This window comes from Mirounga angustirostris, unplaced genomic scaffold, assembly GCF_029215605.1.
Source record: "Mirounga angustirostris isolate CCGP_5_RB_7025 unplaced genomic scaffold, mMirAng1.0.hap1 SCAF_10, whole genome shotgun sequence".
NCBI lineage: Eukaryota > Metazoa > Chordata > Mammalia > Carnivora > Phocidae > Mirounga > Mirounga angustirostris.
The window spans coordinates 116,111,032-116,124,877 of NW_026991718.1; the positions used below are offsets into that span (position 1 = coordinate 116,111,032).

Sequence of the window (13,846 nt, forward strand, 5' to 3'; positions counted from 1 at the left end):
CGGGGGGTGGGCGTAGCTCGCCGCGCTCCGCACAAAGTTTGTTTTCTCCCTCCGGGCGGGTGGGGGAGGGCGAGGAAAGCGCGGGGGGGAGGAGAGGGGATCTGACGTCAGGCCGCGAGGTGCTTTCCAGCCGCGAGCTGTCAGGCCGAGTGTCAGGCCCGGCAGGTACGCGCCGCGCTCCCCCGGCGCCCCCCGCCCCCTGCCGGGACGCCCGGGACCGAGCCAGGGGCCGCGTGGACGGAAAAGCCGCTCGGAAAAGTCAGTGAGAGGCGCAGGAGTGGGACAGAGGCGGGCGGGGGGCGCGCGGACAACTTGGAAAGTTTCTTTTTCTCGGCCGGGCGGGGGAGGGGGCGTCGTCCTGGCGCGTGCGATTGTGGGTGTGTGTGAGCTCTGGTGTTTTGTGAGCCGCGACTGCTGGGGGCGGGCGAGGGCCGGTGGGGGGAATGTCCCACCGCCCCCCCCAGTTGAAAGCTCTTTCGGGGCCCTTCTGGGGGGCCCATCTCCCTACGATCCTAGCCCGTGAGAGGGCCGCCCCTGCTCCGGGCCGGGGTGAGCGCGCGGGGGGCGGGTTTGTTTGGTTTAAAAAAGTGCACGTTGCTAACCGCCAGCAGCCTCACCCCCCCCGCCCCCCCCCGCGGCCGAGCCGAGGAGGGGGCCGCCGAGAGTGACAGCTGCGGGTGGGGGCAGCGGGAAGGGCCCGGGGCTGGGGGGCTGGGGAGCCCGCGCGAGTTCCCCTTTCCTTTGGAACAAAGGAAAGTCTGTCTCGGAGGCATCTGTCACTCCCAGGCGGCCAAGGAAGCGGGGCGCGTGGGGCCGGCGACCCGAAGAAAGTTTGTGCGCGCCGGGACCCTCAGGCAGGCCGAGCGTGAGCCGAGCCTCCCGCGGGGGAAGCGCGCAGTCTCCGGGGTAGGGGGCGGCCAACATGGAGTCTGGGCGCAGGGCTTGGGGGGGGGGCGGTGCGGAGGTGGGAGCCCAGCCCCCTCCCCTCCCCCTCCGGGCCGAGTTCGGAGCACAAAGCCGAGCGCGCAGGCTCGGCCAGCCCCGCGCCCCGAAGAGTCAGCCAGCGCCAAGCGGCGGGGGAAGGGGGTGGGAACCAAACTTTTTCCTGCCCCGGGACAGACACGTGAGTTTTCTTTCTTCCAGAGCCCCCGCCCCACCCGCGTTGCGGGCCGGCGGGGGAGCTGGGGCGCCGAGTCTGGCGCGGGGTAGGGGGCTGAGGGGTGCGGGCGCCCCGAGCGCAGGCCGATTCCCCGCCGCCCCGGGAGCCATGTGCTCCGACTAGGTCTGGGCCGCGGGGGAGGCTGCGCGCTTTGTGTGAACTGCTGGGAATGCACCGTGAGTGCGCGGCCCGGGGGAGTGTCGGGAGGAGCTGGGGGAGTTGTCAGAAAGTTCGTGCGCGACTGGCTGCAGGCCGGCGTCGTGGAGTGTGTAGCAGGGTGCACCGGGTGTCGTGTCGTGAGGGTGCTGCCACAGGCTAGTTGGGGTAAGAATTGATCGATGCTGTGATGACGTTTGGAGTTTCCTCAGTCTGAGAGATCGCGGGTGGGCGGGCCGGTTGGAGTTTGTGGGTAGGCGTATATCCAGGAATTGGGCTGGTTTCGTGGGTACCAGTTGTTCGTGCTAGACGTGGGATCTGTAAGCTGTGTGTGTGCTGTGTTTGTCGGTGAAAACCATGGTGGTTCCAGGAGCTAAGCGGTGGGTTGGTGCCTGCTATCCGAGCACTGTTACAGAGTTGCCTGGTGGTGAGGGCGTGTGTCTGTCAGTCTGTCTGTGTCTGGGTGTGAGTGTGGGGTGTGTATGTGGGAAACCTCCCCCGTTGTAAGCTGGCTGGAGTGCAGGACACCATGGTGGAGAGAGGTGTGTGGAGGCTGAGGGGTCATCTCCATGGGCCACCTCAGGAACCCTGCAGCCTGGGACTTGGCTGGTAGCCAGGGTGGAGTTTATACAGATAACCCTGAGTAAACTTCTCGTAGCCTGCCAGGACTGCATCCCCGAGCCCAGATCCCAACTGCCCTGGCCAGCTAAGCCCCAGAAACCTGACCTCAGAAAGCAGCCTGTTGTTGGTGTTCTCTGAGGAGTGGCACCTCTAACCAAGGCCTGTCTCACCTCCAGGTGGCCTGGCTGGGAGGGTGAGACCCTTCCCTCGAAAGCCTGGCCCAGCCAGCCCAGATATCTGGGCTCAGGCCCAAGTCGAGGAAACAAAACCTGGGAGATGCCAGAGTCTGTTGGCCCAGCCTGCTGGGTAGCTGTTAAAAGGCTGAGGAGGGAGGAGCCTTGAGATTCTGGCATTAGCTTGCCCTGGAACTTTTGGTTTTAAAATGTAAACCTCTTTTGCATGTGTGAACCAGAAGTTTGTCAGGGGGATGAGCAACTGAGTTGGGTTGTTTAGGGAAACCCCTTCCTTCGTTTGACAGGTGAAGAGGGGTCTCAAGCCCAGAAAGGAAAGAGCACACTTGCCAAAGTCACACAGCCAAGATGAGAGAACCAGAGCCCAACCTGCTCATTTATCCGGATTTTTGAGGAATTGATTCATGGACCAGGCCAGGGGCTAGATGACAAAAGAGAATGTCTGAGACAACCAGTAGGGATGACTCAACACCCTCTGCAGGGTAGTGGGTACAGTAAATGTTACATGGATTGCTGTAGGACCATGGTGATTAATAGACTTTCCAGACCTGGGAGGCAAGATGCAATAGAGTTTGGTGGGGCTGGGGAAGGTCAGTTGTTGGTGGTGGCAAACCTTGGTCCAAACCTTGTTTCCATACCCTATCCAGCTTTATCAATAAAGCTGTTTTTTCATAACAGCTTTATTGAGATGTAGCTCACATATCATACAACTTACCCATTTAAAGCAAACAAACGAGTGGTTTTAGTATTTTCACAACTACGTAACCACCACCACAGTCAATTTTAGAACATTTTTATCACCTCAAAAAGAAACTCCATACCTTTTAGCTGTCACCCTTCTATTCCCCTCCTCAGCCCATTCTAAATATTTCATTAAAATGGAATCATACGTGTTTTTTGTGACCTGCTTCTTTTACTTAGCATATTTTCAAGGTTCATCCACAGTGTAGCATGGATCAGGACTTAGCTTCTTTTTATGGCCAAATAATATTCTACCATATGGATGGACTACATTTTGTTTACATTCCTCCACTGATGGACACTTGGGTTGTTTCCACCTTTTGGCTATTATGAATCATGTCTCTATAAACATTTGTGTTCCAGGTTTTGTGTGAACACACGTTTTCATTTCTCTTTGGTAGATGTCTAGGAGTGAAATTACTGGGTCACATGCTAACTGTCTAAGTTAGGTGGCTTTCTCTCTGGGCCTTGATTTTCTCATCTATAAAATGATGGTAACAGTAGTATCTGTCTTACAAGGACTTTGTGAGGATCAAGTGAGATAGGAAGTGTGAAGTGCTCAGTACAGAGCATGGAAAACAGACCCCAGGGGTAGCTGTGGTTCTAGCCTGGTACTGCTTATTAATGAGCTGCCATTTATGTCAGTAGTCCTCTACTGACCGGCCGCATAAAATGAAGGCATCTCAGACCCTTCCCTTCTGGGTTGCCCAGGCTAAGCTATGGCCTGAGACTTCGATTTGCTCTTCCTCCATTGTGGTGTCCCAGGCTCTAATAATGGTGTGTTTGGAGACAGGGAAAGGGGGAGAGGCCGTGCATGGTAATAATGTCCCCATCCCCTTTGTCACTTGTCCCAGGCTTGCCCAAGGTCCAGCCTAGCCCCTAGACACCATGTCAGACAGTGACCTGGGTGAGGAGGAAGGCATCCTCTCCCTCGCAGGCAAGAGGAAGCGCCGAGGCAACCTGCCCAAGGAATCGGTGAAGATCCTCCGGGACTGGCTGTACGTACACCGCTACAACGCCTACCCCTCGGAGCAGGAGAAGCTGAGCCTTTCCGGACAGACCAACCTGTCGGTGCTGCAGGTAAGGAGCAGGTAGCAGGAGACCTGGCTTCTAGGCCTCTCTAAGCCCTGTCCCTGATACACCGTGTGGCCACGTGAGAATGGCCACTCTCCCTGCCTCAAGGGAAGACAACGACGTGAGGTCACTGCAGCTAGATTTGGGAGACTTCTGAAGAGGCAAGGCACCGTTATTAACGTCTTGGTGTCGTTAACCGTGGAGGCCTTGGGAAGGCGAGAAGGCATCGAGTGTTTGGAATTCAGCCCCCAGCCCCAGAGCAGTGTTGGGATAGTGACTTGGTTGCAGAAGGGCAGCTGGTGGTCTGCAGTGTAGTTAGAAAAATGAGTTGGGATCATGGCCAAGGAAAGGGCAGAATTCAGAGGTTCTGGGTTCAAAACCCAGTTCTGCAACATAGGAGCAATGGTCTACATCTTGATTTCTCCACCTGTAAAGTGGGGGGTTCGAATCCTCCCCTGCCTGACTGAATTGTTGTTAAGGAGCAGTTTCTGAACTGGATGTGAAAGTGTTTGGGGGCACCTGGCTGGCTCAGTCAGTGGAGCATGTGACTCTTGATCTTGGGGTTGTGAATTCGCATCCTATATTGGGTGTAGAGATTACTTAAAAATAAAATCTTAAAAAAAAAAGAAAAGAAAAGATGGAGTGCCTGGGTGGCTCAGTTGGTTGAGCGTCTGACTCTTCATTTAGGCTCAGGTCATGATCTCAGGATCCTGGGATCGAGCCCCACATCAGGCTCCGCGCTCAGCATGGAGTCTGCTTGTCCCTCTCCCTCCTCTGTCCCATGCCCACACTCCCACCCCCGCACTCTCTCTAAAAATAGATAAATAAAATATTTTTTTAAAAGAAAGAAAGGAAAGTGCTTTGTAAACCATGCACGTGAGCATACCTGAAGATCTCTTGTCCACTTTTTGTCAGAGCACAAGGTATTATCTCCTTTGAACTGCCCCAACTGCTGACCTATAGGTGTTTTGTTCTGTTTTCATGGTGCTAGGCAGGACACCCTAGACTACCAATGACTTGCCTCCAATTTGGCTCTCATCTACCTGGGAGACACAGAGCAGGCCCCCAGCCTAGCGAAGGCCTATCCCCTGCCCCACAAGCCCCCAGTGCTCCCTTCATGAGCCGGCTAAGCCTCTACCACAAGCCCCTCTGCTACCGGTTCCAGCTCTGTCTTTTCCTAGCCTTTAATAGATTCCTTATTTCAGTCTATGGTGCTAACTCTCCCTCATTCCCTTACCCCACTCGGAACCTCCCTTGTCTTCCCAGCTCCCATCCCTCTTCCACGTTGCCTCCACGCTGAGTATTCAGCCCTCAGAACTCCTCTCACCTGACTTTATACTTGCTGGGCAGTGGTTAATGGGAGTCTTGTCTGCGAGAAAGGCTCCAGAGTTACAGAACCTGACTCAGATCCCATCTTCTCCACAAGAAGAAGCCTGGACATTGGCCAGGTCCAGTGCCTCTCCCTGAGCCTTGTGTTTCCTCTAAAAAAAGGAGATGATTGTGGTACTTTCATAGTATGTAAGGAGGAGGGATAGAGAAGAAAGATTCAAGGCTCACGGCAAGGTGAGCACAGAGTGGGTGTTTCTGCTCTTGTCATCCTCATCTCTCCTAGATCAGAGGTCTTGGACTGACCCCGGGTGTCTAGCAGTGTCTAGCATCTCACAGTGTACCAAGCACTCCCAGCTAGAGTTGAGGTCTCAGAGAGGAACCAGACACATTCCTACCCTCAAGGTGTGTAGTCCAGGATGGGAAAGCGGAGAAGACCTAGCCATTAGTGTTTGTAAAAAGTAATCACTTGCTGGGACAGAAGGCAGCAGAGACCCAGGCAGGGTTTCCAAGCCAGCCTGGAGCCTCAACAGGCCTCCCAGAAGAGGTGGACTTGAACTCATAGGATGCAGAACAACACAAGCCAAAGGCTTAAGCCTGAGAACCGGGATCACCTAGATGGGCTCTTTGCTGGTCTTCTGCCTCCAGCCTTTTTCCCTCAAGTCCATTCTATCCTCTCGCTTTTTTTTTTTTTTTAATGGGCTTTATTAAGCAGTTCATGAATTGGACAGCATGCCATCTAACTCTGCTCCCTCAGTCCATTCTCTTGAACACAAAAGTACAAGTCTGATGGTGTTACACACTCCATGGACCCCACTGTCCTCTGCATAGAGTCCAAACTCAGGAGCTTACCAGCCTCATCTCTCAGTTCTTCCTGTCCCCGAGTCTTGTGACCCTTCGGACCTTCTCTCTGGGCTTCTTCCTGACTTTTCTGAACCTGACTCACTCCATGTAAGCATTTCCTCATGAGAGCATTCTTGGACTAGGTCTGAGGCCACTACTCTGTGTTCCTGGTGCACCTCCTACCTGTGCTGCCACACTGTATTGGAATTGCTTTTTGTCAGGGAACTGCTTCCTAGAACTGAGTGATGTGCCGGTTTCTCTTAAGTTATTTTTCATGGGCCCGCCTCCCCTCCAACATGCTGACTTGAAATATTTTTATGATCACGTCACTTAAGCACATCTAAACATAAAACTGGGTTAAAAAAACAACAACTTCTTGCTTTTGCTCTTATAAATTGTAAAATAACCAGTTTTCCAAAGTAAATGTAAAATCCATGAGATTCCATCTACCTGCATTAATATAAAATGGTGGATGGGGATGATGCTTTGCTGACTGGGCTGTACTGCGCAATATTGACACAGACACTGACTCGAGTTGAGCAAGTCTGGGTTCCCAGAGGCCACTGTGCTCCTCCTCAAGATCAGAATGGAGACATAAAGCTCAGACATTCTTCTGAGAACTAGTGGATCTCTAGGGTGATATAGCTCTGATTCCACTTAGAGAAATGTTGGTCTGGAGCAAGGATTTGTTGCTAGAGACTTCTGAGGAAGGGCCAGCTGGATCCTGGCCTGCCCTGATGGGAAGGGTTCTGGTGTTGGCCACCCTGCTCTAGAGTCATGCTGAGAGCTAACCAGCAGTGGGGACCATGTGGCCCTGGGTGGAAACTATACCATGAATCCCACATGGCCTCCCAACCGTCTACCTCTGCTTGGAGGTCTCACAGGCACCTCAGGTTTCTCAGTTGGTAATGGATGACTTCTCCAAGCTGGCTCCTTCCCTTTCGAAGGGGTGCCCCTTGATTGCCCTTTCTCAGTTCATTTGATCAGTCACCAATTCCTATGCATTCACCCCTTAAATATTTCTGGAATGTGGCTTTCCTACCCTGGTCCAGCCTATCATTGTCTTACCACTTGTTACTCCACGATTAAAAACCCTTCAGTGATTCCTGCCAACCTAATGACAATATCACGTGTCCCTATCTGCATACTGGGCCTCATCCCTGCCCCGTCCCCCATACTCATGCCACACTAATCAGTACCCCAGACCACTTCGTTCGCACTCCTGACCAGGGAGACCCTCCACCCTCAGAGGAACTGTGCGCTCTCACAGTACCAGGTCTGGGTCAGCATTTGGACAATGGACTGTAGCTGCTTTTTAGAACACACTAAACTCCAGAAGCCGAGGCTTACTTATCACTATATGCCAAGTGTTTAGCTCAATGCCTGGTATCTGGTAGGTGCTCGGTAAATAATTGTTGAATTGATATAAAATGAGGAAGTGTGGGAAATGTCAACAGGCAGGACCTCTAAAGAAATGCGGTAGCTCCTCAGTCTGGAAAAATTGGCCTAAGTCCCTGGAGGCAGCTTTCTTTCCTGTAATTTTTAAAATTTCACTGTTTATTAAGAACTTTGCAAATATCCACAAAAGAGAATATTATAATGCACTCCTGGAACCAATCACCTGGCTTCATCATGCATCAGCATTTTGCCAAGCTTGTTTTCTCTCTCCCTGGGGACAGCTCTTTTGATTGTCTCCTTTAACTGGCCCAAGAGCAATCTCATTAGCAAGTCAATGAGTCATTTAACTAACTGGTTTGCTGGTACTCGCCTGGGGCTAGGCAGTCAGGAGGGTAAGACCAAAAAAAGTCATTTGTGAAGGGTTTTCACGGGTCCCTGTGACACCCTTTGAGCCCACTTTATTGCTGTGGTTTTTAACTGTTCTCAAGGGCTGGCTGCCTGTTGGGGAGGGAAGGTAAGCGTGGCAGGGAGGGTTCGGGCCCCATTCTTTCACTCTCATACTGATTGGGGGTATGCGCGGTGCCAGGCCCAGAGCTATGTGCTGGAAACACAGCGGTAGAGCAGGCACTATCTCTGCCTTCTGGGTAGCGTCCTGTAGGGAGGGAAGACAATGTTTAATGGACTAAGAATTCAATGTAGTTAATTACCAATGTGGTGTCACCTGAGCTCCCCATTCCTTCAAGTCCTTTAGGGCTCCATTCAGATGCAGTTACCTGAGAGAAGACTCTCCCAAAGCGGGACGGGGGTGGGGGTGAGCGGGTTAAACCATTGGTTCCTAAGTCTGAGCAGCAGAACTCTTGAGCTTGTTTAAAAACACACATTCCTGACTCCACCCCACTCCCACTGGATCTATAGAGCAGATGGGAGAGTTTTTTGGGGTTTTTTTTTTTTAAGATTTTTTATTTGTACGCAATCACACCCAACACCGGGCTCGAACCCACAACCCTGAGATCAAGAGTTGCACGCTCCACTGACTGAGCCAGCCAAGCACCCCCAAGAGATAACTATTTTTTTAAGTCACCGTCAAGGTGATTCTAATACAGCCAGTTGCTTTTGAGAGCACCTGGGTATGGGTGGTCACAACACAAGTGGAGGTCCAGTGATGTTTGGGAAAGGTCTTTCCGTGCCTTCACTTCGCTCCCTTCTTTCGCTTCTGTCTTTCACAGCTGAAAAGACATTAAAATTAAAGCACGTGTGGGTCAGCCTTCTTCAAAGGCCCTGCTCTGATCCTCCTGGCCTTCATCAGCTTCCTGGTGCCCCTCCCATGCCCGTTTGCCACAGCAATTCCTCCCACATTCTTCATCTCAGCCACTGATAAAAAGTACTGGCCGGACAGCAACCGCTCACATAGGGCCATTTTGGGGTAGAGACAGGCTTTCAGGCACCCAGCCTGTGTTGTGCCGTATCAGTCACAGAATTCACCTTGGCATTCTCCCCACCACCTCCCCAAGGACCTTGAGTGGGGGCAGATCACGTGCCCTTTTCCTGACTCGGACATGGGGCGGCGGGCAGCTGAAGGGGCTACAGAAATTCCTGACCGCCTGATACCACAGCTGGCCCTAGTGGCGCACGCAGGCCTCCCGCCCTTGCCTGGCCCCCCTCAGCTGTGCATTTCTAGCGGACGAGAAGACAAAACAGACAGTAGGCTGCCAGATATTCTGTGGACCAGGGTGAGCATGTGGGAGAATATATGTGTTTGGGGGGTGGGGTGCTTTTCTACCCTGCTCTTCCCAGAATTCTAAGCCAAGATGGGAGGCGCAGCTAGGGGCTAGGTGCCCACACAGCTGCTAATAAATGCCTAGGCTCCCCTCCCCAAGCCTGCTTTCTCAACAGAAATTCTCATCCCTACTTCACTCGAACCAGGTCACTGTGACCTGTTTTCCCTGCGCACAGAGCTAAGGTGAGCAGGCGCAGTGTTCCCCGGTAGCACAGGTAGCTGGTGAGGCAGCTGCAGGATGCAGGAGTGGAAGCATCCGAGCGAGCAGAAAAGGCTTCAGTCTTTTCTCTTCACCTGGCAGTGGGGGTTGCCTGGGACAGAGCCCAGCCTTTGAACTGGTGACCTTGAGCAAGTCTCTGATCAGGGCCTCTGTTTCATCACCGGTTCAAATAAAGTGATCATCACAGTACCTGTCTCATAAGTTGTTGAAGATTAAATGAGTAATTAGATGGGAAGTGTTCAGAACAGCACTTGGTATGTTTTGTGTTCAACAAGGATTCACTTTTAGGATTATGGTCATGATTATTCGGTTGTCAGTTCCACCTGTTTGCTAAGACATAGCAAAGCACAGAACAGCAGTTAGGGGCCCTCAAGCCAGAAGACCTGGGTTTGGATCCCAGCTCTACACTCAGAGCCTGTGTGACTTTGGGAACGTTCTTTCATCCTTTAAGAGTTCAGTTCCCTCCTTAGTACTTTGGGGACACTGCTCACAACCTTTCAGGCTTGTATACAGATGAAACAAAATGCAAGTGAGGTGGCTGGCATAGTACTTAGTATCAGAGGTGTTGAGTCCCTTTCCTTTGCCTCACCCAGCTGTTCAGCCCTACCTCTCTCTGGGACTCCCCTGCAACCTTAGCCAGTATTCAGCTCAGCCAGTGTCTGCTGATGCCTGCTGGTGTGTGTGTGTGTGGTTGTACTGGAAAGACCCTAGGGATGAAGAGGAATAAACGAGAACCCCTGGAATGGAGAGGAAGAGAAGCCACAAGAAGGCTCTGGCTCTGCCCTGAAGAGGAGCTTTCACAGCCTGCTGAGCTAGGAGCCAGGACAACTCCAGGCACCAGCTCCTGCCATAGGTAGCTGTCCCTTTGGCTAGATAGAGACAGACTCCATAGAAAGATGGCACCCAAGGGCTTGCCCTGGGAATGGGCCAAGAGAGGTGATAAGCAGGGGTAGAAACTGGTACAGGAGCCCTAAGGAGAGCTGGGCCTTGATCCATTCAGCAAACAGTGGAGGAACATTAGGCATTACTGCAGCCCACACAGTTCCCGATATCCCATCACATAGGAGGTGAGGGGGAGAGGGCTGCTGTCTTTGCCCTCTGCAGCAGCTGGTGCATGCTCTGTAAGTATCTGTTGGTAAACAGGGAGAAGAGAGAGGGACAGGAGACGGACCTACAGTGTGCAAGGTATGAAGGTCCAACAAACCACTGTTTAGGCCCTTTAGTGGTTTGCCGTGGTGTTCTGGCCTAGTGGGATCAGGCCTGCCTGCTGTCAGTTCTACCCTGAGTCCACAAAGACTAGATTGGGTCTTCCCATTATTGTCCCCACCACTGGTTGTAATTTTATACTCATTTGTAGGATTTAACTCTCTCTTCCCAACATGAACTTGTCTGAAGGGTGGGATCATGTCTGTGTTGTTTACTGCTGTGTTTCTGGGGCCAGGAACATAGGTGCTTCATAGCTGGTTTTGACTGAGTGAACTGATCACGGCCTCTTCTGTGCATTCCAGATATGTAACTGGTTCATCAACGCCCGGCGGCGCCTTCTCCCAGACATGCTTCGGAAGGATGGCAAAGACCCCAATCAGTTCACCATCTCCCGCCGCGGGGGTAAGGCCTCAGATGTGGCCCTCCCCCGAGGCAGCAGCCCCTCGGTGCTGGCTGTGTCTGTACCAGCCCCCACCAGCGTGCTCTCCTTGTCTGTGTGCTCCATGCCACTCCACTCAGGCCAGGGGGAAAAGCCAGCGGCCCCCTTCCCACAAGGGGAGCCAGAGCCTCCGAAGCCCTTGGTGACCCCTGGCAACACACTCACCCTCCTGACCAGAGCTGAAGCTGGAAGCCCCACAGGTGGACTCTTCAACACGCCACCGCCCACACCCCCAGAGCAGGACAAGGAAGACTTCAGTAGCTTCCAGCTGCTGGTGGAGGTGGCGCTACAGAGGGCTGCTGAGATGGAGCTTCAGAAGCAGCAGGACCCATCGCCCCCCTTACTGCACACTCCTATCCCCTTAGTCTCCGAAAACCCCAAGTAGGCATCTGCCAAGAAGGGTGCTCGAGGCTCGAGCCAGCTGTCCGGGGTCTCTGTTTTGGTTCCTTTTCATACAGAGGGCTTTCTTTGGATCACTGCCAAACATCGGGGTCATCTCCTCTGTCCAGAGGTCTTCAGCAGGAAGATGCCAGCTGGTATCGCTGCACTGTGACGGGGACCTCTCTGCTAACTGCCGTTTCTCCAGGCCTCCTCAGTGATGAGATTGAGATCGGAGATAGGCATGGTGCTGCTGCTGCTTCTCCAGAGGATTCCGAGGACACCTTTCTTCCAGCCTGCTTTCCTAGGCTGGGCACAGGAAACCTGCCACTTTCAGACCTATGCCCCACAGCTGGGCCTCTTTTTGTTAAGCCAAGTGTGGACAGTCCCAAGTTCGTAAGTGTGAACAAAAGACAAGAGGAACCCAGCAGATGTAACAGAACTGACTCCAGTTGAATGTTTAGGTTTTCACTAAACTGTTTATTTTTCCCTTTTTGCTGGGGTTTGCATTAATGGGAGTAGTTAGCCCAGGTGTGGGGAGTGAGAGTGTGTTGCGTGAGGGAATCTGATGAACTGGGAATTCTGCACCACTGCAATTGGTGAGTGTTTTACAAGGAAGGAGTATTTTTATTTGGGGGACCATCTAAATCTCTGCAAAATTCCAAATGGTGGTTTTATTCTTGGTTTGATTTACAAAAAAAAAAAAAACCTTTTTGGGCTTTGGCTTTTCTGCATCAGGCACAGAAGGGAACAAAGCCTTCTTAAGAATAGAAAGGGTCCAACACAGAATCTGACCAAACCTTCTAAGCGCAGAGCAGAGAAGGATAAAACCAGAGAGGTGGTTTTTGGTTTGGTTTGTTCGTTTTTTTTGTTTTGTTTTTTTAATTTTTGTTTTTACTATGTTTTGGGGGACAGGGGAAGTTAAGTTAGACCAAGGAAGTGGGTTTTTGGGTTTTGGTGTTTTTTTTTTTTCCTCTCTTTAATGTTTTCCCCTCTTTATCTTTGAAAGCTTGGCCCTGCAGCCTGAGTTTTGAATTCCTTTAAGAACTTGGATTAGTGGGATCAGAATGTCAAAAGCTGCCAGTAGCTCCTACTTGGAGAGAAGTGAGCCACCTACTGGTCAGGAAGCCCTTGTAGCTGACTCAAATGGGCAGTTTTTCCCACGATGGTGGCAAGAACCTATTCCTGGAAGAAGCAGGGAATGTGCCCCCGGCTGCTGAGGAGCTGCCTTCTACGGAGGCTGGGGCTGGAAATCGGTTAGGAAGCCTGTTCGCTGTGTCTTTGTGTTGCACCTTTCTCTAAATTGGAGTTGCAGAGGCCTCTGCCCTGAACTTCACAGTGAAATAGATCACAGTTGGTCTTACTCTTCTCCCTCCTCCCCATTTTTTATTTTGCTGTCTCATTGCTGACAGCATTCGACAGCAATACACCCCATCTTTATATATCCTAAGAAACACTAATCCTAGGTTACTATTAGCCAAAATATTTTTGTTCTGAAAGCATTGTTACTGGGCCAAAAGACAGGTCAGGAGCCCCCTGCCTGTAGTTTCCTGAAGTTGCCAAGTAAGGCACAAGGGGGAGATTCCTGGCACAAGGGGGAGATTCCTGGAGGTTGACTGACATGGGTGGGCCTGGCCGGGAGAAAGGCAGCAATGTGTGTTCTGTCCTTTCTGGGATGATCCCTGAAGACTTCAGGGAGGCTACCTGACTTCTCAGTGGCTTGGCCTACCCACTGTTGTGGGAATAGGGATTAGCTTTTTAAGGAATGGGAGCTTTGCTCTCTGTGAGTGGGCAAGTTTCCTAGGCTCTCTCTTTTGCCACCCCGCCCATCCTTGCATGTCCCAGGGGGATCAGGGATCCTCACCCTCCTGAGGCCCAGCTGGGGAAGAAAGAACATAGCAGCTTCAAGATTAGTTGAAGTTGCTGTTTGCCCAGCCTGTTCCACCCCACCCATGTCTGTGAGCCCAGGTCTGGTATGACTGTTGGAAGAGGTGGTGAGGGGTGAGGAGCCATGCTGCTGAATTCTGGTTGGCATTCCCCCTCTTGTGCAAGATGGGGAGGCTGGGGGTGGTGCAGCCTCCACTTGGTTTGGTTGGGAGATAAACCTGGAGGAGAAGCACAGTTATCCCGTTGAATTATTTGAGCAAAAAAACTACTGTAAATAACTTTTGTTTTTGTCTTTCGTCAAATAAAGTTGTTTTTGGTTTTTGTTTTGTTTTGTTTTTTAAAGCAGAAACAGACTGACCCACAGTGACCCTGGGCCCCATCTGGAGGTGGGGCAGTTGCTGAGTTCTTACAGGGCTTTATCGTTTCCCCC

The 13,846-nt window shown here is 52.1% G+C and overlaps 1 protein-coding gene and 1 long non-coding RNA gene across 5 annotated transcripts in view; one reads left to right on the top strand and one right to left on the bottom strand.

Annotated features, from left to right (window-relative positions):
• The window catches only part of LOC123851749 (uncharacterized), a 118,159-nt gene that overhangs the window by 90,919 nt on the left and 13,394 nt on the right, over positions 1-13,846 (bottom strand). The window lies entirely within an intron of this gene.
• On the top strand, positions 84-13,735 carry TGIF2 (TGFB induced factor homeobox 2). Of its 4 annotated transcripts, none has more exons than XM_045885716.3 (3): positions 84-258; positions 3,723-3,948; positions 11,015-13,735. In XM_045885716.3, the coding sequence occupies exons 2-3, from the start codon at positions 3,757-3,759 to the stop codon at positions 11,534-11,536; spliced, it is 714 nt and encodes a 237-aa protein (XP_045741672.1). In that variant the 5' UTR covers positions 84-258; positions 3,723-3,756; the 3' UTR covers positions 11,537-13,735. The 4 variants fall into 4 exon arrangements, with proteins under 4 accessions (XP_045741672.1, XP_045741673.1, XP_064429203.1 ...); XM_045885717.3 differs by having other exon boundaries at positions 94-165; XM_064573133.1 differs by lacking the exon at positions 84-258 and adding an exon at positions 743-1,123.

Excerpts from the sequence above, each read along its gene's own strand:
- TGIF2 (XM_045885716.3), top strand. The coding sequence starts at position 3,757 with ATGTCAGACAGTGACCTGGGTGAGGAGGAAGGCATCCTCTCCCTCGCA. Across the intron at positions 3,949-11,014 it reads CCAACCTGTCGGTGCTGCAG|ATATGTAACTGGTTCATCAA; the intron begins GTAAGGAGCAGG and ends TGTGCATTCCAG.